At 41.0% G+C, this 27,918-nt stretch overlaps 1 protein-coding gene across 1 annotated transcript in view; it reads left to right on the plus strand.

Annotated features, from left to right (window-relative positions):
- The first annotated feature begins 14,348 nt into the window (after positions 1-14,348).
- TFAP2E (transcription factor AP-2 epsilon) overlaps positions 14,349-27,918 on the plus strand; it is a 36,067-nt gene continuing 22,497 nt past the window's right edge. The window contains exons 1-3 of the mRNA XM_077295808.1: positions 14,349-14,544; positions 15,912-16,355; positions 18,369-18,420. Of these exons, the coding sequence (XP_077151923.1) occupies positions 14,518-14,544; positions 15,912-16,355; positions 18,369-18,420 (523 nt within the window). The 5' untranslated portion in view covers positions 14,349-14,517. The remainder of the gene's footprint in view (positions 14,545-15,911; positions 16,356-18,368; positions 18,421-27,918) is intronic.

Raw genomic sequence — 27,918 nt, forward strand, 5'->3', positions numbered from 1 at the left:
TTTAACCTTTAGAAACTACATACACTATAGCTTGGGGTAACACAGATGGTTGAGTCTGCAGAGCTGTTTACTCATACTATGGCCTGGGAATCAGAGGTCTGCTCTAAAGCTTGTGTCTGCTAGTCAGCAGAGTAGCCCACCCATGAAGCAAGCTACACCGCCTGTTTATCTAATTACTAATTTTTAACTGCATCTAGCCCAGGCAATACTTTGGGCCTAGTAGCAGTGTCTGCTACTCAGCAGAGTACCCCACCCATGAAGCAAGCTACACCGCCTTCTTCCTTTCTCAATCTAACCCCTCGGCTCTGAGGTGTCCGCTCTCCCTCCAGCTCCCTCCTTCTCACGGGTAGACTACCGCGTGTATTCACACTGTGGTGAATCTTTTGGGCCCAGGCATAAGAAGTCATTGAGGTAATGGATAATATGTGCCCCTTAGAAACATCCATGACAACCCATTTGAGGAAGCAACTAAAGGCTTCAAATAGTGAGCAGCATATGGAGCACCCCATGGGCAAACAGCAATCTATGTAGTATGCTCCTTCACAGAAGCAGCCCAATGGGAGGACACTATTCGGAGGCACGGGTAGTAACCAGAACGCCCCTCAATGTCTGTTTTGGCCATTAGGGTGCCCCTTCCCAACTTCTTGACCCGCCTGATTGCCTCGTCAAAGGAGGTACAGTATATAGTACTGTACTTGGTTCCGCGTCAATGTTGTCGTTTACTGACCTGCCCCTTGGATATGACAAATGGTGGATTAGTCTGAATGTATTGGGTTCCTTTTTTGGCACAACTCCCAACGAGGGGACCACTACGTCTTCTAAGGAAAGTGTTCTGAATGGACCTGCCGCCATTCTACCTAAAGATATTTCTTTTTTAAATTTTTTTGTCACGACGTCTGGGTGTTGGTAGGCTGATTTTAGATTTTTACTCCAGCCTTTCTTGATTTTAGAAGGGCATGACATGCCTATATCTGTGTTTCCTCCTTTTACTCCTACACCTCTTTTCTTTTCGCATGACTATATGTACTTGGGACTTTTCCATGTGTTTGTTGTGACTTATGAGCAGTTTGTCAGCTTTTGGACACCTTTTAAGGTGTTTTCAACGTGTTTTCTATGTGTTTGTATGTGTTTGTGTTTGCCTGCCATTGGTTTCAATGGGGTTCGACGGTGTTCACACGCCCCAATTCGACGAACCGAACCAAACTCGAACACTAGGGGGGGGGGGTGGGGGGGGTGGCTCAACACTACCAGTGACACCTATACCATCACCTTACTGTCCGGATGAGGGGCCTGATCATATATACATCATGCGTGCACAGATTTCACTGCCTTTATGGAATCCGTTGTTTCACATCATCCTAATGAAATACCTCATCTTAAAACAATGTTGTCTCTCATCATTATTTGGAAAGGTAACCTTTTCAGAACAATGGGTATCAGTGCTGTATGATTCCCCCTCAGGTACGCTATCCAGGGCAGCTTTCCATGGTCTTGTATAGTCATGTTCTTGGTTATAAAATATTTCATTCTCTTCCTCCAAACTCAAAGTGCATGTCATACTGAATTCTCACTAGAAAGTTCAAGCCTCCATGTTGTTCTCATCTGTCTGGTAATTAAAGTGTACTATTTAGGGACAGCTTTACCCTTCCACAGTTGTCAGCTAAATGCTCGTTAGGTGCATGCTTGATTCAGATGAACATACATGTATTCTGAATGAGGAAAGGGGAATAAGCTACTGGAAGCAGCTTATCTCCAGGGAGAAAAAAAAGGATCAAGCATGGAAAATTCAATACTTCTTTCCTTATACATCATCTGTTGGAAGGAGCAATCCTACAAGTCACTTTTGACCCTTTAATGAGTCTTGCAATATGACTTATTATATGGGCCTTGAGATTTTGGGTGATAAATTTGGTCTCAAAATTGTGCACCCATTGGCCAGGTGAAGTTTTGACATCATGGTCAGTCGAATTATTTGGTCTCGCTCTTGTAATCTCTGCAAGAGCTCTGGTGGTGAATTTGTATAATTATGGCTAAAGGTACCTTCACATTAAGCGACGCTGCAGCGATAGCGACAACGATGCCGATCGCTGCAGCGTCGCTGTTTGATCGCTGGAGAGCTGTCACACAGACCGCTCTCCAGCGACCAACAATGCCAAGGTCCCCGGGTAACCAGGGTAAACATCGGGTTACTAAGCGCAGGGCCGCGCTTAGTAACCCGATGTTTACCCTGGTTACCAGCGTAAAATGTAAAAAAAACAAACCGTACATACTTACATTCGCGTCCCCCGGCGTCCGCTTCCTGCACTGACTGAGCGCCGGCCCTAACAGCAGAGCGGTGATGTCACCGCTGTGCTGTACTTTCACTTTCACTTTACGGCGCTCAGTCAGTGCAGGAAGCGGACGCCGGGGGACGCGAAGGTGAGTATGTACTGTTTGTTTTTTTTACATTTTACACTGGTAACCAGGGTAAACATCGGGTTACTAAGCGCGGCCCTGCGCTTAGTAACCTGATGTTTACCCTGGTTACCAGTGTAAAACATCGCTGGTATCGTTGCTTTTGGTGTCAAACACGACGATACACGCCGGTCTGACGACCAAATAAAGTTCTGAACTTTGTTCAACGACCAGCGATATCACAGCAGGATCCTGATCGCTGCTGCGTGTCAAACTAAACGATATCGCTATCCAGGATGCTGCAATGTCACGGATTGCTAGCGATATCGTTTAGTGTGAAGGTACCTTTAGGCTACACAGGCAACTTTGTCTGTGACACAGGTGGTACAGCCAAAGATCACTAGGTGGCACTGCTACATAGCAGTGCAATAAAAGTCAATGGGCTCGTATTGCAAATATTGCAAACCTGAGGGTTCACCACCACAACAAGCAAGTCGCAAAAAGTCCAACCGTGTCGGATTTTTGTTGCATCTTGCCACAGAAAACCCATGAAACTTGCATTAGAAAAAATCATACAAACACAATATTTGAAATGTGACACATTTTATTACATAGCAATACACCAAATAATGTGGAAGTGTATATAAAATTAGGTTCAGAAATATTTGAACACTGACACAAGTCTTGGCATTTTAGCTGTTTACTAAAACATATTCAAGATACAGTTAATACTTTAACTTGAGGGTATTACATCCTAATTGGAGTAAGGATTTAGGAATTCCAGCTCTTTAATATGTAGCTTACATCTTTTTAAAGGGATAAAAAGTAATTGCACAATTATCTCAAAAGCTCTTTATTGGGTTGCAAGGGATATTCCCTCAATAAACTATCATCAATTAAATAGGTAAAGGTTCTGGAGTTAATTTAAGGTGTGGCATTTATATTTGGAATCTGTTGCTGTGAACCCACAACATGCAGTCAAAGGAGCTCTCAATAGAAGAGAAACTGACCAACAGAAATGTTAGGTGTGGCCAAATGAACAGTTTGGTATATTCTTTAAAAAAATGAGTGCACTGGTGAGCTTGCAAACTCAAAAAGGCTTGGACATCCACAGAAGATAGCAGTGGTGGATGATCATAGAATCCTTGCAATGGTGAAGAAAAACCTCCTCACTTAATCCACTCAAGTGAAGAACACTCTCCAAGAAGTAGGTGTTTTGGAATCCAAGTCTACCATAAAAAGAAGACTTCATGAGAGCAAATGCAGAGGAACCACCACAAGGTGCAAATCATTATTCAGTCTTAAAAATACAAAAACCAGATTAGACTTTGCCCAAAAAATTAAAGGAAGTCAGCCCAGTTCTAGAATATCATTATTTGGACAGAGAAACAAAGATCAATTTGTAACAGAATGATTGGAAGAAGAAAGTATGGAGAATGCTTGGAACGGCTCATGAGTCATGATCCAAAGCACACCATGTCCTCTGTAAAACATAGTGGAAGCAGTGTCATGGCACGGGCATGCATGGCATCCAATGACACTGGGTCACTAGTGTATATTGATCATGTGACTGAACGCAAAAGTCGCCGGATGAATTCTGAAGTGTTATGAGCTATACTATCTGCTCAGATTCAACCAAATGCAGCAAGGTTGATTGGATGGAGCTTCACAGGAACCCAGGAATTTTTTGAGGCACATAAATGGAATATTCTGCAATGGCTGAGTCAGTCACCACATTTCAACCCCATCAAGCATGCATTTCACATTCTTAAGACGGCAGTATGGTAGCTCAGTGGTTAGCATTGTTGCTTTGCAGCGCTGGGGTCCTGAGTTTGAATTCAACCAGGACAAAGTCTGCAATGAGTTTGTGTGATCTCCCAGTGTTTGGCCGGCGTCACACTCGGCGTAAGACAATACGGTCCGTATTTTACGGCCGTAATACGGCCGAAATACGGTGAAATGTTCCCAAAATAGTGATCCGTAGGCAGGGTGTGTCAGCGTATTTTGCGCATGGCATCCTCCGTATGTAATCCGTATGGCATCCGTACTGCGAGATTTTCGCGCAGGCTTGCAAAACCGACATCTAATGGATTTATGTGCTCAAATGTTCATTAAAACATATATACAGTATATATATATATATATGTCATTGAGACACATATATATATATTCTGTATTTAGATTTCATTCTGCGCGATATCTGTGAACAGCCGGTAATTCAATTGCCGGCTTTTCATTTCTCCTTCACAAACCCGACAGGATATGAGACATGGTTTACATACAGTAAACCATCTCATATCCCCTTTTTTTTGCATATTTCACACTACTAATGTTAGTAGTGTGTATGTGCAAAATTTCAGCGCTGTAGCTGCTAAAATAAAGGGTTAAATGGCGGAAAAAATTGGCGTGGGCTCCCGCGCAATTTTCTCCGCCAGAGCGGTAAAGCCAGTGACTGAGGGCAGATATTAATAGCCAGGAGAGGGTCCATGGTTATTGGCCCCCCCGTGGCTAAAAACATCTGCCCCCAGCCACCCCAGAAAAGGCACATCTGGAAGATGCGCCTATTCTGGCACTTGGCCACTCTCTTCCCACTCCCTGTAGCGGTGGGATATGGGGTAATGAAGGGTTAATGCCACCTTGCTATTGGAAGGTGACATTAAGCCAGATTAATAATGGAGAGGCGTCAATTATGTCACCTATCCATTATTAATCCAATTGTAGGAAAGGGTTAAAAAACACACACACACACATGATTAAAAAGGATTTTAATGAAATAAACACAGCGGTTGTTGTAATAATTTATTGTTCTCTCAAATCCATTTGCAGTCCCTCGCTTGGCAACATAATAAACGCACAAGATACATACCTTCTGATGCACTGTCAGGTCCAACGATGTAATCCATCTGAAGGGGTTAACTAATATTACAGGCAGGAGCCCTGCTATAATGCAGCTGTGCTCCGTGCTTGTAGTTCCCCTGCGAATGAATGAAATGTAGGTCATTGACCTACATTTCATTCATTCGCGGTGAGGCGCCCTCTGGTGGATGTTCTCATGAACTGCAGCCTGGGAACTTTTTCCCACGCTCCAGGTCATATGAGGACATCCACCAGGGGGCGCATCACCGCGAATGAATGAAATGTAGGTCAATGACCTACATTTCATTCATTCGCAGGGGAATTACAAGCACGGAGCACAGCTGCATTATAGCAGGGCTCCTGCTTGTAATATTAGTTAACCCCTTCAGATGGATTACATCGTTGGACCTGACAGTACATCAGAAGGTATGTATCTTGTGCGTTTATTATGTTGCCAAGCGAGGGACTGCAAATGGATTTGAGAGAACAATAAATTATTACAACAACCGCTGTGTTTATTTCATTAAAATCCTTTTTAATCATGTGTGTGTGTGTTTTTTAACCCTTTCCTACAATTGGATTAATAATGGATAGGTGTCATAATTGACGCCTCTCCATTATTAATCTGGCTTAATGTCACCTTCCAATAGCAAGGTGGCATTAACCCTTCATTACCCCATATCCCACCGCTACAGGGAGTGGGAAGAGAGTGGCCAAGTGCCAGAATAGGCGCATCTTCCAGATGTGCCTTTTCTGGGGTGGCTGGGGGCAGATGTTTTTAGCCACGGGGGGGGCAAAAACCATGGACCCTCTCCTGGCTATTAATATCTGCCCTCAGTCACTGGCTTTACCGCTCTGGCGGAGAAAATTGCGCGGGAGCCCACGCCAATTTTTTCCGCCATTTAACCCTTTATTTTAGCAGCTACAGCGCTGAAATTTTGCACATACACACTACTAACATTAGTAGTGTGGAATATGCAAAAAAAAGGGGGATATGAGATGGTTTACTGTATGTAAACCATGTCTCATATCCTGTCGGGTTTGTGCAGGAGAAATGAAAAGCCGGCAATTGAATTACCGACTTTTCACTAACAGCGCTGCGTATTTCTCGCAAGTCACACTGCTGGTCAGTGTGGAATCCGTATTTTTCTCGCCCCCATAGACTTTCATTGGCGATTTTTTTGCGCAGTACGCTGACAAACGCAGCATGCTGCGATTTTGTACGGCCGTAGAAAGCCGTATAATACTGAACCGTAATATACGGCTAATAGGAGCAGCCCCATTGAGAATAATTGTGCCGTATGTTATGCGAGTTTTACGGACGTAGTTTCTGCGCTCTTACGTCCGTAAAACTCGCCAGTGTGACGCCGGCCTTTATGTGGGTTTCCTCTGGCTACTCCCGATTTCTCCCACACTCCAACGACATACTGATAGGAAATTTAGATTGTGAGTCCTAATGGGGACAGGGTGATAATGTCTGTAAAGTGCTGCGGAATATGATGGCTCCATAAAAGCAATGCATAATAAATCATTCTAATAAGCTTAAGGCAGAAAATCCCACAAACAAGCAACAACTGAAGTCAGCTGCAGTAAAACCCTGGCAAATCATAACTAATAAGGAAACCCATCGTTTAGTGATGTCCATGACTTCCAGACTTTAGGCAGAGTATCCAAAATGAACATTTTATTTATGGTAAAATTAATTTGTCCAATTACTTTTAAGTCCTGGAAATAAGGATGAAAAATGGTTGCAGTTCCTAAACATTTCACAGGATATTTTTGTTCAACCCCTGAAAGTCTAAACTAGAAGTTGTTTTGTTTTAAATAAAAAAAAATAGTGGAATACAGAGCGCAAATTACAAAGAATCAGTCACTGTCCAAATATTTCTGGGAAGGTTGAGAAATTGCAATTTCTTGGCAAATCATTTGGATTTAAATAAAAAGTTGTAATGTCCAGTAGCTTTTATACCGCTGCATCTCAAAATTAGAATATCATAAAAAAAGTTATTTTATTTCAGTTCTTCAGTATAAAGAGTGAAACTCATATATTAGGGTATGTGCACACATTGCGGATTTGCCTGTGGAATTTTCTGTGCGGATTCTGCATCTCTTGGCAGAAAAAGCAGTCAAAATCTGCTCTGTTTTTTGTGGATTTTGTGCGTTTTTTTGCGGATTTACTGCAGATTCTGTGCAGATTTCATGCGTTTTTACCCCTGCAGATTTCTATTATGGAATGGGTGCAGAAACGCTGCAGATCCGCACAAAGAAGTGACATGCTCCTTCTTTTAATCCGCTGTTTTCCATGCGGAATTTTTTGCACCATCAGCACAGCATTTTTTTCCATTGATTTACATTGTATTGTAAATGACTTGCGGATCTGCAGCATTTCTTCGTGGAAAAAAACGCTGCGGATCCGCAGGAAATCTGCAGCATGTGCACATACCCTTATATAAACAGTGATTTATTTCAAGTGTTTATTTCTGTTAATGTTGATGATTATGGCTTATAGTCAATGAAAACCCAAAAGTCATTGTCTCAGTAAATTAGAATAATGACCAAAAACACTTGCAAAGGCTTCATAAGCGTGTACAAAAGTCCCTTAGTCTGTTTTAGTAGGCTCCACAATCATGGGGAACACTGCTGACTTGACAGATGTCCAGAAGGCAGTCATTGACACACTCCACAAGGAGGGTAAGCCACAAAAGGTCATTGCTAAAGAAGCTGGCTGTTCACAGAGTGCTGTATCCAAGCATATTAATGGAAACATAGTAACTCAGTTATTAGGGTTGATGGAAGATTTTAAGTCCATCCTGTTCAACCCATAGCCTAACCTAACATGTTGATCCAGAGGAAGGCAAAAAAAACCATGTGGCAAACAGTAAGCTCCACATTGGGGAAAAATTTCCTTCCCAACTCCACATACGGCAATCAGACTGAAAGTTGAGTGGAAGGAAAAAGTGTGGTAGAAAAAGGTGCACAAGCAAACTGGATAACCGCAGCCTTGAACGGATTGTTAAGAAAAGGCCATTCACAAATTTGGGGGAGATTCACAAGGAGTGGACTGCTGCTGGAGCCATTTCTTCAAGAGCCACCACACACAGACGTATCCAGGACATGGGCTACAAGTGCAACATTCCTTGTGCCAAGCCACTCATGATCAATAGACAATGCTAGAAGTGTCTTACCTGGACCAAGGAGAAAAAGAACTGGACTGTTGCACAGTGGTCCAAGGTGTTGTTTTCAGATTAAATTAAATTTTGCATTTCATTTGGAAATCAAGGTCCCAGAGTCTGGAGGAAGAGTTGGGAGGAACACAATCGAAGCTGCTTGAGGTCTAGTGTGAAGTTTCCACAATCAGTGATGGTTTGGAGAGCTATGTCATCTGCTGGTGAATGTCCACTGTCTTTTATCCATACCAAAGTTAGCGCAGCCGTCTACCAGGAAATTTTAGAGCACTTGATGCTTCCCTCTGCCAACAAGGTTTTTGGAGATGGAAATGTAATTCTCCAGCAGGACTTGGCACCTCTCCACACTGCTAAAAGTACCAATACCTGGTTTAAAAACAACAGTATCACTGTGCTTGATTGGAAGCAAACTCGCCGGACCTTAACCCCGTTGAGAATCTATGGGGTATTGTCAAGAGGAAGATGAGAGACACCAGACCCCACAATGCAGACAAGCTGAAGGCTTCTATCAAAGCAACCTGGGCTTCCATTAAACCTCAGCAGCACCACAGGCTGATCACCTCCATGCCACACCTCACTGATACAGTAATTGATGCAAAAGGAGCCCCGACCAAGTATTGATTGCATTTACTGAACATACATTTCAGTAAGACAACATTTTGGATTTTAATATCATTTTTGAAGCTGGTGTTATAGAGTATTCTAATTTACTGAGATAATGACTTTTGGGTTTTCGTTGGCTGTAAGCCATAATCATTAACATTAACAGAAATAAACAATTTAAATAGATCACTCTGTTTGTAATGACTCTATATACAGTAATATACGAGTTTCACTTTTTTTTTTTATTGAAGAACTGAAATAAAACGAAAGAAATGAAAAACTTTTTGATGATATTCTAATTTTGTAAGAAGCACCTGTAACAGTTGTGGATGGGTGGTCTTCTGTCCATGTAGGTTTATAAGTATATAAGTATTCGTTACAAACATGTCATTGGAGATTGTCTACTGACATATTGCCTCTATAATTCAATTGACACTTTTTTTGTTTTTATAACTGTAAAAGATAAGTTTCCAAAGTAAACCATTCTTCCTTTCTTCTCTCATGGGATCTAGTGCTAGTGTGAACTGCACATAAATGAGTGTTAATATGTTGGTGAATGGAAAGCAAGCACTGAGACAGAGGGCCGGTTCAGAAACCTGCACTCCGCCTGGGACCTCAGAGGACAGAGATCTCTTCTTCATAAAGGATATCACTATATAATACTGGACAGTAAACACATTGAAAATACATTCAAGCTCCAATTATTTACTCCATTTTACACTTACACTGGAAATATTCTTTTTTAACACTCTTCTCGTTCCCTTATGTGTTTCATCAACCCAATTTCTCTGATGTTACATGACCTTTTCCTGCATTTCACACCATAAAATTACCCATATGCAGCATTTTGCACTGGCTCATTGCGATACAGAAGAGTTTATTTTCTCATTGCTGTAAATATCCTGTGTAGTATTTAATTTTTATAATGTTAAAAAATTAGACTTTACTATATTGTTTGTCTATATTTTAACATTTTACTGTAGTGTACAATACTTTTAGAATGCAAATTACATCCATAATTACAGGAGTCGGTATTAGGCGTGTTTCATTGCATACGGGCAGTGATTTCTGCACCAGCCGTGGGTCTCATGACCTGAACTCAACAGCCTCAATTCATCTATGAGGCTACTGCGTTCAGGTCAGAAGACCTGAGGATGGGTTGGAAATCACAAACACAGGTGTCTGAATTCTGCCTTACAGTGCCTTGAAAACTATTCATAACCTGTGAACTTTTCCACATTTTGTGACATTACTCCCACAAATATAAATGTATTTTATTGGGATTTTATGTGATGAACTAACAAAAAGTAGCAAGTATTTGTAAAGTGTAAAGGAAATTATCCATTTTTTTTTAATATTTGTAGAATATAAATCTGTAAATTGTGATGTGCATTTGTATTCAGCCCCCCTGAGTCAATACTTTGTAGGACCACCTTTCGCTGAAATTACTGCAGCAAGTCTTTTGGGGTATATCTCTACCCGCTTTGCACATCTAGAGGCTGACATTTTTGCACATTCTCTTTGTAAAATAAAAGTGAAAACCATACCGCAGCGCACGGTAATCTCTAGTGTGCGTTCAGCAGAAGCCGCGTCCCTGTATATACTTGTGACCAAGTATAAAGTAAGCCCTCTGGCCATCACCGAGTAGTAAATGCACGGGATTCACAACAAGGGACATCAAAGGATTAGGGATGGGAGGGGTGCGAATCTATTCACAATAAATGGATAGAAGAATCCACATGTCCTTTTGTATAACTGCAAGTACTGCCCGGGGCGCTAACAATTACAGTAAAATATAGGAGATGAGTGTAACAGATTCTTCTCTGTCCATACATACGCTATCCTTCTCCATATATCACTCTCTTAGAGGCTTTTAACTTACATGGTTTTTTTTAATACCTACTGAATATTGGCGGGTACAAACTAAAGTGCGTTCATTAAGGAATTAGAATAGAGAAATAACAATAAATGGACAAAAAATGAATAAATAAATCAAAGATGATTTCTCATAAGATCAAATTGGCTAATCTATCCACTTACTGCATTAATACCACAATTAAAAAGAATTTTGTCCATAGTTGGGTATGAGAGTAGTGAAGTTAGGGAAGTTCTAACAATTTGACAAGTTAATACCTACGTGCATAAAAAATATTAGTGTAAACTGTAAAGTGTTTTACTTTTTTAAGAAACTGACAATAAACTGGCTATACACATGTAATATTGAATCTGAATAGTCAAAATTGGTACATTCAGCTAACTTGTATGTGTATGGCCAGCTCCACTCCCCATCAACACCTTAGAACTATTGTTTCCATTCTCCACTGCCTCAACAGTTGGGTGACTATCATCATCACTTCCAGTCCTTAGACTACCAGAGGGGCGGCACTGAAGAGGAATAGGTTTAGACTGGTGAGTTATATTTATTTAACTGTGCCTTTCCTCTGACTATCTTTTTAAAAAAGGGGTGGAAAATCATTTTAAGTCCACGTTCACATGTTCAGTAATTGATGAGTAAGCCAAAACAAGAAGAACAATCAGAGGAAAGGTAGAATAGAAACACATCACTTCTGTATTTATCACCCACTCCTGGTTTTGACTTACACATGCTGAGGTAAAAAATACTCACCAAAACGTCAATGTGTGCACATGGCCTTAGTGTGTAGACTTATCAGAACTATCAGGATAAGACCATGGTCACAGATTTAGCATTTGGTGAGTTTTTTACCTCAGTATGTGTAAGCCAACACCAGGAGTGGGTGATAAATACAGAAGTGGTGACGTGTTTCTATTATACTTTTCCTCTGATTGTTCTTCTCCTGGTTTTGGCATAAAATTCTGAGGTAAAATACTGACCAAATACTCAATGTGTGCACATGGTTCTTATCAGGACTATCAGGATAAGACCACAGTCACAGATTTAGCATTTGGTGAGTTTTTTACTTCAGTATGTGTAAGCCAACACCAGGAGTGGGTGATAAATACGGAAGTGGAGACGTGTCTCTATTATACTTTTCCTCTGATTGTTCCACTCCTGGTTTTGGCCTACAAACACTGAGGTAAAATACTGACCAAATACTGAACGTGTGAACGTGGCCTTAGACTAATACTTCTTTAGGCTCAATAGAAATCGATTCCACTCTCAGCTGTGAACAGGACAAGGTTTCCTCATGTTAATCTAAATGCTTAACATGGGGAAACATTGAAATAAAAGGTTTATTAGAAACTTGTATAATGCATCTAATGTAATGTTTATATTGAATAAAGTCCCCATTGTTGAGACTTACTGACAATATGGATCATATTTAAGTGCTTGATTATTTTTTCTCCCACTCTTTCCTCTGTGATGGGTACGCTGGGTAGGATCATTGATAACTGCATGTGTTATTGGTATTTGTATTAATAATAAGGCTTTATAAAAATATATATATTTCATTATTATTGCATTACATCAGTTAAAAGATTGTCATTGTAAGGAGTAAGACGCTTTTGATAAATTAGCTGTTGGAGAAAAGGATATACGGATAAATCTATTGTACTGCTGGTCAAGAAGACATCTAATAGTGTTGAATAAAGAGAGCGGTAGTTTTGTTAATCTCCGTGTTTCAGAGTTGAACAAACTCCTTCATCAGGAAGAAAAAAAAAATCTTGTGTGTTTGTGTCATACATAACTCATATTACAGTGCAAGATAAAGTAAGCAGGGTTCATTTACTTTTTCTCCCTGCCCTGTAGATGCTTACTCATAAAGGTCATATTGTTCTACTTTTTGGGGGTTATCGGAGTTGGATTTTGTCTATCATTAGGCTGGATTTCCGTGTACCTAGACCATATATCAGTTTTTATGTGACTCCACTGATGGCGAATTTTACATTAAGTTCTATTGCAAAAGTGGTACATAGAAAAATACAAAATGCAGCGTTTTCTGATCCAGCTTCTTAAAGGGTCCAACACAACAACTGGCATGTAGGATGCATGGGAATCATACTATAGCAAACCACTTTCCCTCTGGCATCTCACGGTCACACTGGAGACTATCAAGTGATACATTATGTAACTGCCTAGTGTTACCAGATGACAATTTTTCGCGTAGGAGTTCAATCCGTTTTTTTTTTTCATGTATAGAACTTGCATATTTTATAGTTTATGGGGCTGTCCACATGTCCATATATTTTTGCAGGCAAAGTGGTCTGGATAAAATCAAGGAGACATGTCTGATTTAGATCCAAACTCACCAAAACAAGTCTATGGGGTCCATATAAAATGAGCAGACCCGGATGCCATCTGTGTGCTGTCTGTTTTTCACTGATTGGAGAGACTTCAGAAACCTCTTCTTTTTTTTTTTTTGCATATAAGAAAAACTGATTGCGCTCTGACCAAACTCTGATGGTAAAACCTGACACAATGATGAAATTCTGATAGAAATCAGATAATCACTGACGTCTGAATGAGGCCTAAAGGAGAATATGCCATGCTTTGTGCCCGTAGGGCTGACTAGCTATACTAATAGTTCTGTGCTCATTTCTGACTTGGCCCGAGGTCCTGTTTTGGTGCAGGGCTGTAGGGTGAGAGGTTATGTGTCCATCATCCCTGAGTAGCTCCACAATCAGAGGCTTTCAGTAGCTGCTCCCTTTGTATGGGCTGGCTTACATGTGTGTCCAGGTCCCAGCCACATTTACAGGAACTCCTGGGATGGCTTGTGCTTGTGTCCCACTCAGATCTGCATCTGTTTGATTCAGAGGATGTCTGTTCTCCCACTGGGTCCAGCCTGACACCCTGGAAAGGTAATGGAGCCTCCAGTCCATAGGGTTACACCAAGAGGTGCAATTGTGCCTTCTCCAGTGATCAGAGCAGTGCACTGCCTGCAGAGGAGGATGGTAGTATTATGTATCAGTACTGGTAATGATAATCATCATAGGCAAGAATAACAATGCCAATGCTTACTGGTAATACAAATAGATAATATAGCAGTGATCTATGTAGGTTGTGAGCCCCAATGGGGACAGTGATGATAATGTCTAGAAAGCGCTGGGAAATATAATGGTGCTAAATAAGTGAGATTAATGAATAAAAAATTATAAATAGTAGCAAAAATAGTAAATAATACTCATAATTGTAATTCCCAATCTTTACAGTAGATCAAAGGGTTAATGATTCACTTGTCTTCTGCACAGAGCCACTTACCAGTGAATACATATGTGTTTTCTGATTCCATAGTCACAGTCAGCAGGCGAGCTGTCTCTTTAAGGCGCGCTCCTGACCCCCCGGCGCGCTCCCGCGTCTATATCTGGAGTGTATGGAGATGCCTCGGGCTCAGAGGAGGAGAGGGCAGAGGAGCAGGAAGACTCCGGAGCTGCTGTGCCGCTTTCTGCCGGACTCTTCCCTATGGATACAGCTCCTTGGCTCTGAGCATCAGGGACTGTGGTCACATTCTGCGCAGTCTTCCGAATTCTCTGCGGGGCCTGCTGACAACTCGCTGCCCACATGTTGGTCCACGCGTATTCTGCCATGGTGAGTAGTGGGCAGCTGCCCCTCTACTTCTAGCAACTCCTAGAGACGCTGACAAGCTCACCACATTGTGGCTGAGTGGAGAAAGGGAAGCATAGACAGAGGGATGGATGGATGGATGGATGGATGGATGGATGGATGGAGAGGGAGATAGATAGATAGATAGATAGATAGATAGATAGATAGATAGACAGATAGATAATAGAGAAATAGTATATAAATAATAGATAGATAATAAAATAGATAGATGATAGAAAGATCATAGATAGCTAAATAGATAGATAGATAGATAGATAGATACATAGATAGATAGATAGATAGATAGATAGATAGATAGATAGATAGATCGATAGATAGATCGGAGATAAATAGATAGATAGATAGATAGATAGATAGATAGATAGATAGATAGATAGATCGGAGATAGATAGACAGACAGGTGGGTGGCTGTTGGGTCCCTTTCCTAAAGCTAGCAGGTCAGAGGTGCCCAGGTGCTAGACTTCTGGGTGCTGTGCCTCTGTGGTCAGTCTGGGCACTCTATGGCAGGGGCTGGCAGTGATCAGACATTCATGGCCTCTGGCACCAGCAGACGTGGCCCAGAGGACCCTGTACAGCACATATCGGCCCTAGCAGTGTGTGCAGTGATTGAGGTGTCAGCTACCGCCCCAGGACCGCTGCTGTAATCCTCTGTGTCCCAGTACCGCTGCTGTAATCCTCTGTGTCCCAGGACCGCTGCTGTAATCCTCTGTGTCCCAGTACCGCTGCTGTAATCCTCTGTGTCCCAGGACCGCTGCTGTAATCCTCTGTGTCCCAGTACCGCTGCTGTAATCCTCTGTGTCCCAGGACCGCTGCTGTAATCCTCTGTGTCCCAGTACCGCTGCTGTAATCCTCTGTGTCCCAGTAGCGCTGCTATAATCCTCTGTACCTCAGTACCGCTGCTGTAATCCTCTGTGTCCCAGTACCGCTGCTGTAATCCTCTGTGTCCCAGTACCGCTGCTGTAATCCTCTGTGTCCCAGTACCGCTGCTATAATCCTCTGTACCTCAGTACCGCTGCTATAATCTCTGTGTCCCAGGACCGCTGCTATAATCCTCTGTGTCCCAGGACCGCTGCTATAATCCTCTGTGTCCCAGGACCGCTGCTATAATCCTCTCTGTCCCAGGACCGCTGCTATAATCCTCTGTGTCCCAGGACCGCTGCTATAATCCTCTGTGTCCCAGGACCGCTGCTATAATCCTCTGTACCGCAGTACCGCTGCTGTAACTCTCTGTGTCCCAGTAGCGCTGCTATAATCCTCTGTGTCCCAGGACCGCTGCTATAATCCTCTGTGTCCCAGGACCGCTGCTATAATCCTCTGTCCCTCTTTTCCAGGAGCGCTCTGATGCCCTGAATGGAGCTGCCAGCAGTGCCCGGCTTTCCCAGCTGTCCTCGCTGAACCAGGGGGCTTACTCCTCGGCTCCCCCGCTCTGTCACACCCCAGCATCAGATTTCCAGCCCCCATACTTCCCTCCCCCGTACCCCCAGCCTCCTTTATCTTACTCCCAAAGCCAGGAGCCCGGATACCCCCATCTGGGAGACCCCTACGCCGGCATAAACCCCATCCATCAGCACCAGCAGCAGGCATGGCACACGCAGAGGAGTCGCCAGGAAGACGCAGGGCTGCTTTCTCAGGCACACAGGGGGCTCAGCCTGGACCCTCGAAGAGACTATGGGGGGGTTCACCGTCTACTGCCCGGGCTGGGAGATGGGCACAGCCTGGCAGAGAATGCCCTGTCCATACACGCTCTGTCACACCACAGCATCGAAGACATGCAGGTAAGGCTGGCATGGAAATCCCGCTCCGACCAGTATCATACACACAGCAGCACCAATAATGACGCCGGTGCCACCATGTTATCTCCCTGGTCCTGTCCTGTAGCCCAGGGCTGTGCCCACTAGTGATGGGATGGCGCATGGAGCTGGACCTAATGTACGAATCTCTCCATCACCGTACGTTGTGTAGCCACATTGCACAGCAGTGGACCTGTGTATACATTACACGTGCGGACGGGAAGGGGACACTATCGCCGCCATCCTTGGCTCTGTAATTATCTGATCGCTCAGGGAATTTGCTGAAAATTGTTTAACCATTTGTTGGCATTTGCCTCAATTCACTTTCATGCTAAGCCCCTAGGGCAGAGTTCAACGAAATTAACAAAGTTTCCTTATGTAAACAAGGAAATGAAATAAATATAATGATTTACACACTATCGAGCTCTATAAAAGCAATCCACACACACACACGAACACACGCGGTTTTACTTATTTATTTAATGATAACCTGAACAGTAAACTTGTACACCAGAAATGTGCCGAAAGTTCATGCGACAATTCATCTCACTTTATATTCTCACTCCAGAATTCGCTCAAATTCGAGCTATATTTATTTGTAGTTTACAATATATATATATATATATATATATATATATATATATATATATATATATATATATATATATATATATAATTTCATACATGATTCTATATTTCATACAGGATTTTGATCGCCTGTATATTTATGAATATATTTATTTACTGATGAATTCTACAATCTTGTAACAACGTGTATCACACATTGTAGATATAAATTCGATGTATGTTGTTTCGATTTCTGTTCCTCTATGATTTTGTTAAGTTACAATGTTACTAAAGTCGTTTATATGCTGATTATGAGCTATAGAGAACATTCTGCTGGTTTTAGCTGTCTGCATTGGATGAACGCATTTTTTTCTTTATATAATTTCTTTAACAATATTTGTTACTTAACTGCAGTAGACAATTGGAAATTCTAGAGAAACGATCTAATATTTTTCTATGTTGAAAATATGTAATTATTGCTTTGCCAAAAATCTATTAAAACTAAAATAAAAAAATAACTTTTACATAAATATGTGAGAGATAGTGAAGATATGGAATAGATAGAGAGAGAGAGAAAATGATGAGAGTAATGGACACTTTGTGATGTGATATTAATGTTTGTTTCTAGATGATCAATCTGAGACTTTATGGCTATAATGGAGAATTGATCAGACATTTCTCATGTGGATGAAAGATGATTTCTAGTAACAGTAGAAATGGCTTGAAATGATCTCTATAAATAGTGTCAGATCATATACAAATAAATGCTAAACACTATTAATATTTTTTTCCATTGAATGTAGCTGTCATTTACACCTAGTATTAAAAAACATAAGCCTAGCAACAAAGTGTATATTTTTATCCCTTACTCTTATGTTTTCTTCACTAGAATTAAATTAGTAAAACTTTATCAATAAGTCTATCATATTTTATGAATGGAGATTAATGTGGTAAATGCTGACAGTCCCCAATTTTTTCCAAGACATATTTAGGAAGAAAGGATGATAGGGAAGAATCAGCTGCATATATAATAAAACCAATCTTACAATAGTATTAAGAATGGATAATTGTTCTTTAAAGCTCAACACATGTAGAGAAGCATCAGAGCTGCATAGGACCAACAGAGCTCTGCTGCTATTGTGCTTTTCTCCTTACAGACAGATAATTAGTTTATTATATTAATTAATATTAATAATTAATTATTATTTTAATAGAAAATGGTTACAGGAGTAATCCACAATAATGTGTAATTTTTACTTGCCAGGCACTGCATATATAGCCATATATTAGGTTAATCTGCTTTGAGACTTGCATTCATATGTGATACATCTATTGTCACCTAGTTGTCCTTCATGTATTTTTTTTATTTACATATACTGCTAACATTATGTCCCTATTTATTTACATGTCTGCTGTATCCGTATTAACCAGGTCTTGGATGATTCAAGTGTCAGTTTAATGGACCAGTCTGTCATCAAAAAAGGTAAGTCTTGTTATTGTGTCACCAGAGCTGACCTATAACAGTATGTAATGGTGTTCCACTATGTTATAATGGCAGATCTTGGCTGATACTTCATATAAAAATATGAAAAAAAAAGCTTTTTTATTACGCATGCAAAATGTAGTTTTAGATGTGAAAAGAATGTGTCACTCTGCTAGATTCCTATAGCTAATTCTTGCAGTTTCCCTAACCCTGTACTTCTACGTAATAAAACAATATTATTATTAATTTGTAAAAGTACTAGTAGAGTACTATTAGGTTCAGTCATTTTATATTTTGTATTGTTTATTTAGGTTTTATCATATTTTATAATATTAGTAACGCATGTAATTAATGTATCATTAATTCTAATGTAATAGTTTTCTATAATTTCCTTTTGCTAAATATTGTTGAGAATAATTGAATTGTAGTTTCTATGTATTAATCTCACATATAATGTAACTATTGCATCTAGACTTCATTACTGGCTGCATACAATAATTTCCCTTAATGTCAATAATTGCCCACACAGACATCTTAAATCCCATTTTCTTCTACCCAATACTGATCTCTCGTCATAATATTCTGCTTGTCACATTATCTCTGATACTTGCATCAATTATAAAAAAAAGTAACATATTCATATTTTTGCTAAGTTTTATTGTATATACTGACTCTTCTATAAATGGTGAGATATGGGATAACTAGTTTTTTTCCCTATCCCCTTTGTATATCGTTTTCAGTCTTTAGGTCAGTAATGCTTATAAAGGTCTGCAGATTTCTTCAGCATAAATATTAAAATATAGTCTAGTAAGTCTTTATTTTATAGGGAAATCCATAGAAGTTGAATCAGATCTGTAATGCTCAGCTTAGGATTTTTGTAAATGCATCACATTACTTGGATTATTACATTTAAATATAATATCTATATTCCTGACTAACATACTAAAGTCCTAAATATGTCTTTAGAATAATTTATTTAGAGTTTTCAAAATATATCTCCAATCTCAAATAATTCCGCAATTGCATTTATATTCCTTTCTTTATTTTTGGAACAGTTCCTCTGGCTTCATGAGATCCTCCATTCCCATAAAGCAGTTACATTATTTCATATGACATTTTTTTTTTTTATCTATTTACTATTTAATTTATTTTTATATACAATTGCAGAGATTAAAGTTGTCTTTTAATAACAGAAAACTTATGGTATGCCTCCTTCACATATGTTTACATTAAAATCGCACCCTCTGACTGCACAAAGTGATTCTTGGCTTTTTGTGTATTTGCCAATATTTAATGACACATTTTTTTTGTTGATTCGTATATTACAATATGTATCAAGTGTTTTGATGTATTTACAAATATTTAGATGTATTTACCATGTTTGATTTTGGAGAGCTCATATTGATCAATGACCTAGCTTGTTTCTACCTACAGTTTAGGAGAATATAGAAGAATGTAAATATGTTTATTTTTGAGAATAGAAGATGCCCATGTCCGGAATGACCTAAAATCCATCCTTCCTGTTCTGCACATTTTTTTCTTGAAGCTATGTGGATGTAAATGATTAAGGACTGGCCTTTACACTGAAATGCCACGACATGTAGAGTGCAACAGTGGCAGATATTCATCCCTGCATCATTCCCCTGCTGTGTGCTTACAGGCTCAAGATTTTGGGGAATACTTTTCCAATCTGTACTGTCTGCTCCAATTTCCTGCCCAGCCTTATGATCAAACCTCCGGTCTCTCACAGGGTCCCGGATTTTCCTATTAAAACTAATTACGGGAGACCAGTCTCATATCCCCAAATCCTCCTTTCTGTTCCCCTGCATTTACTGCCTCATAAACCACTAACAATGTCACAACTAAGGACTTCCAGAGAGCTGATTAGGAAAGCCTAGGAAAATGGCTGTTCTTCTTGGCTGTTTAACACTTGATTTGCCAACGCAGAAAATTCCGGCCATTCATTTGTACCACTACGTGTAATTCCAGCATTGATCCGAATTCTCTGGCATTATTAATTGTTATCTAGGAGTATAGGCCTGGAGCAGGCAGAACCGTACTTTTGCTGTGCTTTGTGCCAGGGAACTTACAAGCCTAGTTAACAGGTTGGGTTTCATGGTGTGGGCCAAAAACAATTTCAGAATCATTCTTGGCTGAGACAGTTTAAACCCCATATGTGTACAGGTTCATAGACTAACATCTGCTAATATTGGCCTCGCTGCACTACAATAGGCATGGCTTATGTGCTCTAGTGGTGTTTGGTCATCACGGGTGGTAAAATATAAGGAAATCAAATATATCTGCCTGGTTTCAGAAGCAAGAGAGATTTAGGTATATAGATTTTGGTATTCACTCATATAGATGTAGGGGTACTTACTTATTAATTGTTAAAGGGTAATGCATGGGTTAGGGGTATGTGGTACATGTACACCGATATAAGTAGGCAAATACATTGTACATGGAATGTAAATGGAGCCAGAGAGACAAGCTGTGTATATATTTGGGAGACTTTATAAAGTGTTTAATTGGTTTATGGATCTGGAAGTAATTATCAGGAGCAGAGAGGGATTTGTGTGCTGGGCAGACATCAGGGCACTTTGATACAGATAACCTCTGAATGAAGGGCTTACAGTGTGACAAAGCTGACGTGTCTGTAGCCACATATTATCTAGCAGTTTATGGATATGCTTTAGCTGGGTACTCAGAGCAGTATGCAATAATCATGGGACCACATGTCCATTTACTCTTGCTCTCTGTCACTGGGAGCTGCTTCATTGGCATGTCACTGTGTGTGATAAATGCATATGTTATTATTATTATTATTATGTTATGGAGAGGAGGGGCATTGTTCTGTGCTTACACATCACAGTTGGACCATGGGATAAAGTTGCCCAATAGTCCATGTCAATATACTTCAGAAACGCCTTCGGTGTAGCTGAGCAGTACAGTATACTAAATGATTTATTCTTTGAGGGTTTTATTATAGATAGGATGAGAAGGTTTTTTTTATTGTAGCTTATTGTGTAACTTCATGGCTTCTACAGATTTGACCCACTCTGGCATTTGTCAAAATATAAGTCATTACGGTATAAGCAAGTGAAGTCTATTTTTCTAATTTCCTAAAAACCAATATTTTATAAAAGCAAGACAATTTTCTGAGAACTAAAAAAACCAAAAACACAAAAGGCAAAAAATGATAAATGACCAGTAGGCCACGTCTAACTAATTCCCTCTTCCTGAGTTCTTCCATATCGTGGCCTTGGCCCATGTGTGATTTTGTTTGGTGCTAACAGTTTTGATAGGGACATTCAGTAAGATGTCAGTTTGGTTCACTTACATTATGGGACTTTACAATATTTCCCTTCTTTTTATCATTTCACACTTTTTTATTTATTTACTTGACCCGCGATCCTTGATCGTACCTTAATAGGCTTAATATTGTGGGGTTGAATTTTGGATTTTTAGAAATCAAAGTGAGATTTTCAGGAACGTGGTCCATAAGACCATTCATGTAGCACTCTGTCCATGGAGGTGCTGTATGTTAACAACGCAGGCCCTGTACCTATAGCTCTTCTCATAGACTGAGCTGTATGTTAGGCCGGTTTCACACGTCAGTGGCTCCGGTACGTGAGGTGACAGTTTCCTCACGTACCGGAGACACTGACACACGTAGACCCATAAAAATCAATGCATCTGTTCAGATGTCATTGATTTTTTGCGGACCGTGTCTCCGTGTGCTAAACACGGAGACATGTCAGTGTTCGTGGGAGCGCACGGATTACACGGACCCAATAGAGTCAATGGGTCCGTGTAAAACACGGACCTCACACGGACATTCTCCGTCTGGGGTCCGTGTGGCGTGCCGGAGACAGCGCTACAGTAAGCGCTGTCCCCCCCACATGGTGCTGAAGCCGCGATTCATATGTTCCCTGCAGCAGCGTTTGCTGCAGAGAAAATATGAAGAATAGTGTTTAAAATAAAGATCTATGTGTCCGCCGCCCCCCACCCCCTGTGCGCCCCCCCGCTGTTCAGAAAATACTCACCCGCTCCCTCGTTGGCTGTTGCTCCTTCCTGGTCTGGCCGCGGCTTCCACTGTATGCGATCACGTGGGGCCGATCATTTACAATCATGAATAGTCGGCTCCGCCCCTATGGGAGGTGGAGCCACATATTCATGACTGTAAATGATCGGCCCCACGTGACCGCATACACTAGAAGCCGCGGCCAGACCAGGAAGCAGCGAGGGAGGCGGGTAAGTATTTTCTGAACAGCGGGGGGGCGCACAGGGGTGGGGGGGCGGCGGACACATAGATCTTTATTTTAAACACTATTCTTCATATTTTCTCTGCAGCAAACGCTGCTGCAGGGAACATATGAATCCGCGATGCAGGGTACCACACGCGTGGGTACCACACGCTCCGTGTGGTACCCACTCGCCATACGGGCGGCACAGGTGTGCCGCACGTATGGCCTACGTGAGTTCCCAGGCACACGGACACGGATAACTCCGGTACCGATTTATTCCGGTACCGGAATTATCTGGACGTGTGGGACAGCCCTAAGGGGGCATTCACACTAGCATCTTTACGTGAATGCGCAGGTGACTTTTTGCATTTATTTTATGTATTCTCTTGATTTCAACTAAGGCCCCTTTCACACATCAGTTTTTTGCCATCAGTCGCAATCCGTCAAATTTATAACAAAAAAACAAACAAAAAAAACAGATCCAGCGACTGATGCCACCGGATCCGTTTTTTTCTCAGACTTGTATTAGCGACGGATGGCCTCACGTTTCATCAGTCGTTCGCCGGATCTGTCGAAAATTGTTTGTCTGGTGGCCGGAGACAACGGACAAAGTAACGTTTTTTGTCTCCGTTGAAAAAACGGACAGCGATGGATCCGTCGTTTGCTAGACTGGAAGCCTATGGTGCCGGATCCATCAAATGATGGAATAGGGCAACGGATTCCGTTTTTCTTTTAACTGAGCATGCTCTGCTTTTTTCGGATCCAATTTAGTGAGCCCCCTTAGTCGGATCTGTCGAAAAAACGGATCCGTCACATCAGTTTTTCACAATCCGTCGAGCCAATGGATTGTGACTGACGGCAAAAGACTGATGTGTGAAAGGAGCCTTAAATGAGTTAAATATATAGGTCTGTCCACATTAACATTTTCGCTGCCAGACATAGATTAGCAGTATATTACAGTCCTTTGCATTAGAGCCTTATAGAAATAGTAGCCTACGTTGGTTAATTTGACTGTGCCATGGCATGGATACGCTATCTACTGCTCAATGAAGGTACAGGTAATCACTTTATCATTCCTCTGTTATATCTGAGTGTAACCACTAATACATGAATTAACTTATTTTTGGCCCCATGATGGCTGTCGTTATTCAGAGCCCTCCCATGACAGATGCAGCAATAGATATAGTGGAGCAGAGAGAAGGGGAGGTATTTCTCACATTACCCAAACTCTTGGGACCAAGGTCTATCAATTACAGCAGCACACATAGCACCTGATGTAATGTATGGCCTGTTGGAACCCTCCAGCATGTGACACCTGCTGTACTGTAAGAGCTGAATGTATGTGCACCACTATTCATTTTAGTAGATAGCGCCATACTTTGGACATGATTTGGGGCTGCACAAGTAATGGACAGTAAAGGGTTGTAAAAATTACAGAAGATCTGTAAAAAAAACAATGTGGATTAAGTTAGACTTCCATTTTACGTATTTCTAACATCTAGCAATCTAATATTATATAATAGCAATTCAAAAGAACATTTACATGTGATGGCGATAAATAGCATTGATATTTTGGTCAGTGAAAAAAAAATAACAAAAACTTCTATAACTTCATTTTTATTTTTTTCATTCTTTAATAATTGTGTGTATCCCACTTTAATCTGTTAAATTATTAAATCAGGAATTCAGAGACGCCAAATAACTAAGACTTCACTTCACCAATCAACATGGCAACATCTTTACCTAAACTTGCCAAAATAATGTGAAATAAACTCATTTTCACCCATATAGATCAATGACGCTCACGTGCAGCATCTCAGCGCTCTGCCTGTACGACCCATTACCTGTGCATATTGGAAAATCCTGCCTACTATTTCATCTGCAATGTACAGTCTAGGAATGAAAGAGTTAACATGGTTAGCCTATGGAAATGTGCCAGGCAGTGCTTCTTGGCTAATTGGCTGTTTACTGCAAATCCATAGCACATATCAAACACTTTAGGTTGTTAACACTATCATTTCCAGGGCTGATGATGTATCGGAGACTCCGTAGAAGTATGACATGCTGCAGAATGTGGCAGACACTTCATCTTTGTGTATAAGGGCTGGCAATGATCTAATTTGGTGTTTGTTACATACAGCCATTGTAAAGCTTCTGAAACATATAACATTGCCTTCCTGAGCATACTACAAATTCCTCATCTGTATAAAGTTAGACACATGTATAGCGCCTTATTCACATTGCACTGTCCAGCAGCAATGTATAGTATATCATAGCTCCTGATACAGCACGGGATGAGAACCTGGACATGCTTTAGTCCTATGTCCACCCTCACTATCAGCCGCTCAGCACCTGTGTACTCCGGGACGTCACTACAAAGGAAATGTCTCTGTGGCCTGCAGCAATTGGAGGCGGCCACCACGTGACCTCATGTCGCTGTCACTGTAGTGTCATTGAGGCCTTATACAAAGCTCAGACTAGTTAAAGACAATCTGTCACCAGGTTTTTGCTACCCCATTTGGAAGCAGCATATGTAGTGGCAGAAACCCTGATTCCAGCGACATATCACTTACTGAGATGCTGGCTGTAATTGTGATCAAATCACAGCTCTATCTGCTGCAGATCTAGCAGTTCTCTGAATGCTGGGCTCTGTATAACCCCACCCACACCACTGATTGACAGCTCTCTGTACTCTGTGCATAGGCAGAAAGCTGCCCATGATAGGTGTGGGCTGGGTTATACAGAGCTCATCAATGTAGAGGACTACATAGCAGAAAGTTAACTTGTCCCCTAATGATAAACTCCTGTTGATAAAACTGATTTTATCAAAACTACAGCAAGCAGCCCAGTAGATGACAAACAGCTGGAATCAGGCATTCTGTAAATTATGAGGATCTCAGATTAGGTGGCAAAAAAACTAGTGACAGATGGCCTTTAAACGGGATCTCTTGACTATGAAAACAAAACTTAGCATTCATTAAAGAGAACCTGTCACACTGAACATGATGTCTAATCCTCAGGTGGTACAGTCATATGAAAAAGTTTGGGCACCCCTATTAATCTTAAGCTTAATGTTTTATAAAAATTGTTTTTTTTGAAACAGCTATTTCAGTTTCATATATCTAATAACTGTTGGACACAGTAATGTTTCTGCCTTGAAATGAGGTTTATTGTACTAACAGAAAATGTGCAATCTGCATTCAAACAAAATTTGACAGGTGCATAAGTATGGGCACCCTTATCATTTTCTTGTTTTAAATATTCCTACCTACTTTTTACTGACTTACTAAAGCACTTTTTTTTGTTTTGTAACCTCATTGAGCTTTGAACTTCATAGCTAGGTGTATGCAATCATGAGAAAAGCTAATTAAAGTGGCCACTTGCAAGTTGTTCTCCTGTTTAAATCTCCTCTGAAGAGTGGCATCATGGGCTCCTCAAAACAACTGTCAAATGATCTGAAAACAAAGATTATTCAACATAGTTGTTCAGGGGAAGGATACAAAAAGCTGTCTCAGAGATTTAACCTGTCAATTTCCACTGTGAGGAACATAGTAAGGAAATGGAAGAACACAGGTACAGTTCTTGTTAAGGCCAGAAGTCGCAGGCCAAGAAAAACATCAGAAAGGCAGAGAAGAAGAATGGTGAGATCAGTCAAGGACAATCCTTAGACCACCTCCAGAGAGCTGCAGCATCAACTTGCTGCAGATGGTGTCACTGTGCATCGGTCAACTATACAACGCACTGTGTTTTTTTGCCGCCATGCATAACTCCTTTTTGTATTACCAAACAACTCAATCTTGGTTTCATCAGTCCATAGGACCTTCTTCCAAAGAGAAATGGGCTTCTCCAAATGTGCTTTTGCATACCTCAGCCGACTCTGTTTGTGGTGTGCTTGCAGAAACGGCTTCTTTCGCATCACTCTCCCATACAGCTTCTCCTTGTGCAAAGTGTGTTGTATAGTTGACCGATGCACAGTGACACCATCTGCAGCAAGTTGATGCTGCAGCTCTCTGGAGGTGGTCTGAGGATTGTCCTTGACTGATCTCACCATTCTTCTTCTCTGCCTTTCTGATGTTTTTCTTGGCCTGCCACTTCTGGCCTTAACAAGAACTGTACCTGTGTTCTTCCATTTCCTTACTATGTTCCTCACAGTGGAAATTGACAGGTTAAACCTCTGAGACAGCTTTTTGTATCCTTCCCCTGAACAACTATGTTGAATAATCTTTGTTTTCAGATTATTTGACAGTTGTTTTGAGGAGCCCATGATGCCACTCTTCGGAGGAGATTCAAACAGGAGAACAACTTGCAATTGGCCACTTTAAGTAGCTTTTCTCATGATTGTATACACCTGGCTATGAAGTTCAAAGCTCAATGAGGTTACAAAACCAAAAAAAGTGCTTTAGTAAGTCAGTAAAAAGTAGGTAGGAGTATTTAAAACAAGAAAATGATAAGGGTGCCCATACTTATGCACCTGTCAAATTTTGTTTGAATGCAGATTGCACATTTTCTGTTCGTACAATAAATCTCATTTCAAGGCAGAAACATTACTGTGTCCAACAGTTATTAGGGTACGTGTCCACGTTCAGGATGGCCGGCGGTATCGCCGCAGCGGCGAAGCCGCTCGGCGCTAAGCCCCGCCCCCTTTCTGGGACGCGATCATGCCGGATGTGTACAGTACACATCCGGGATCATCGCACCCCTCGCCATAGGGCCCTGTGATATTACCTGCGGCGACGCAGCATCGCCGCAGGTAGCACGGACATGCTGCGATCTGAAAAGACGCGCAGCATGTCCGGAGTCGCAGGGCCGCCGCGTGTGGGTTTCCACGCATAGTGGACACGGGATTTCAAAAAATCCCCTCCACTATGCTGGAACATCTGGACGCTGCGTGTTTGACGCTGCAGCGTCAAACAAGCAGCGTTTACTTACCATGGACACACGGCCTAAGATATATGAAACTGAAATAGCTATTGCAAAAAAAAACAATTTTTATAAAACATTAAGCTTAAGATTAATAGGGGTGCCCAAACTTTTTCATATGACTGTATGTTATTCAGTGAGAGGAGCTGAACAGATATATATATATATATATATATATATATATATATATATATATATATATGTTTGTTGGAAAAGCTTTAGTATAACATCTATTTTACTCACTTAAATCCCTGCTCACACTATTCTTAGGAGTCCATTGGGTAATCTTTCCTAGTGATTTATTTATTTTACTCACTTATATAGCTCCACCATA

Source organism: Ranitomeya variabilis, chromosome 3, assembly GCF_051348905.1.
Source record: "Ranitomeya variabilis isolate aRanVar5 chromosome 3, aRanVar5.hap1, whole genome shotgun sequence".
Lineage (NCBI taxonomy): Eukaryota > Metazoa > Chordata > Amphibia > Anura > Dendrobatidae > Ranitomeya > Ranitomeya variabilis.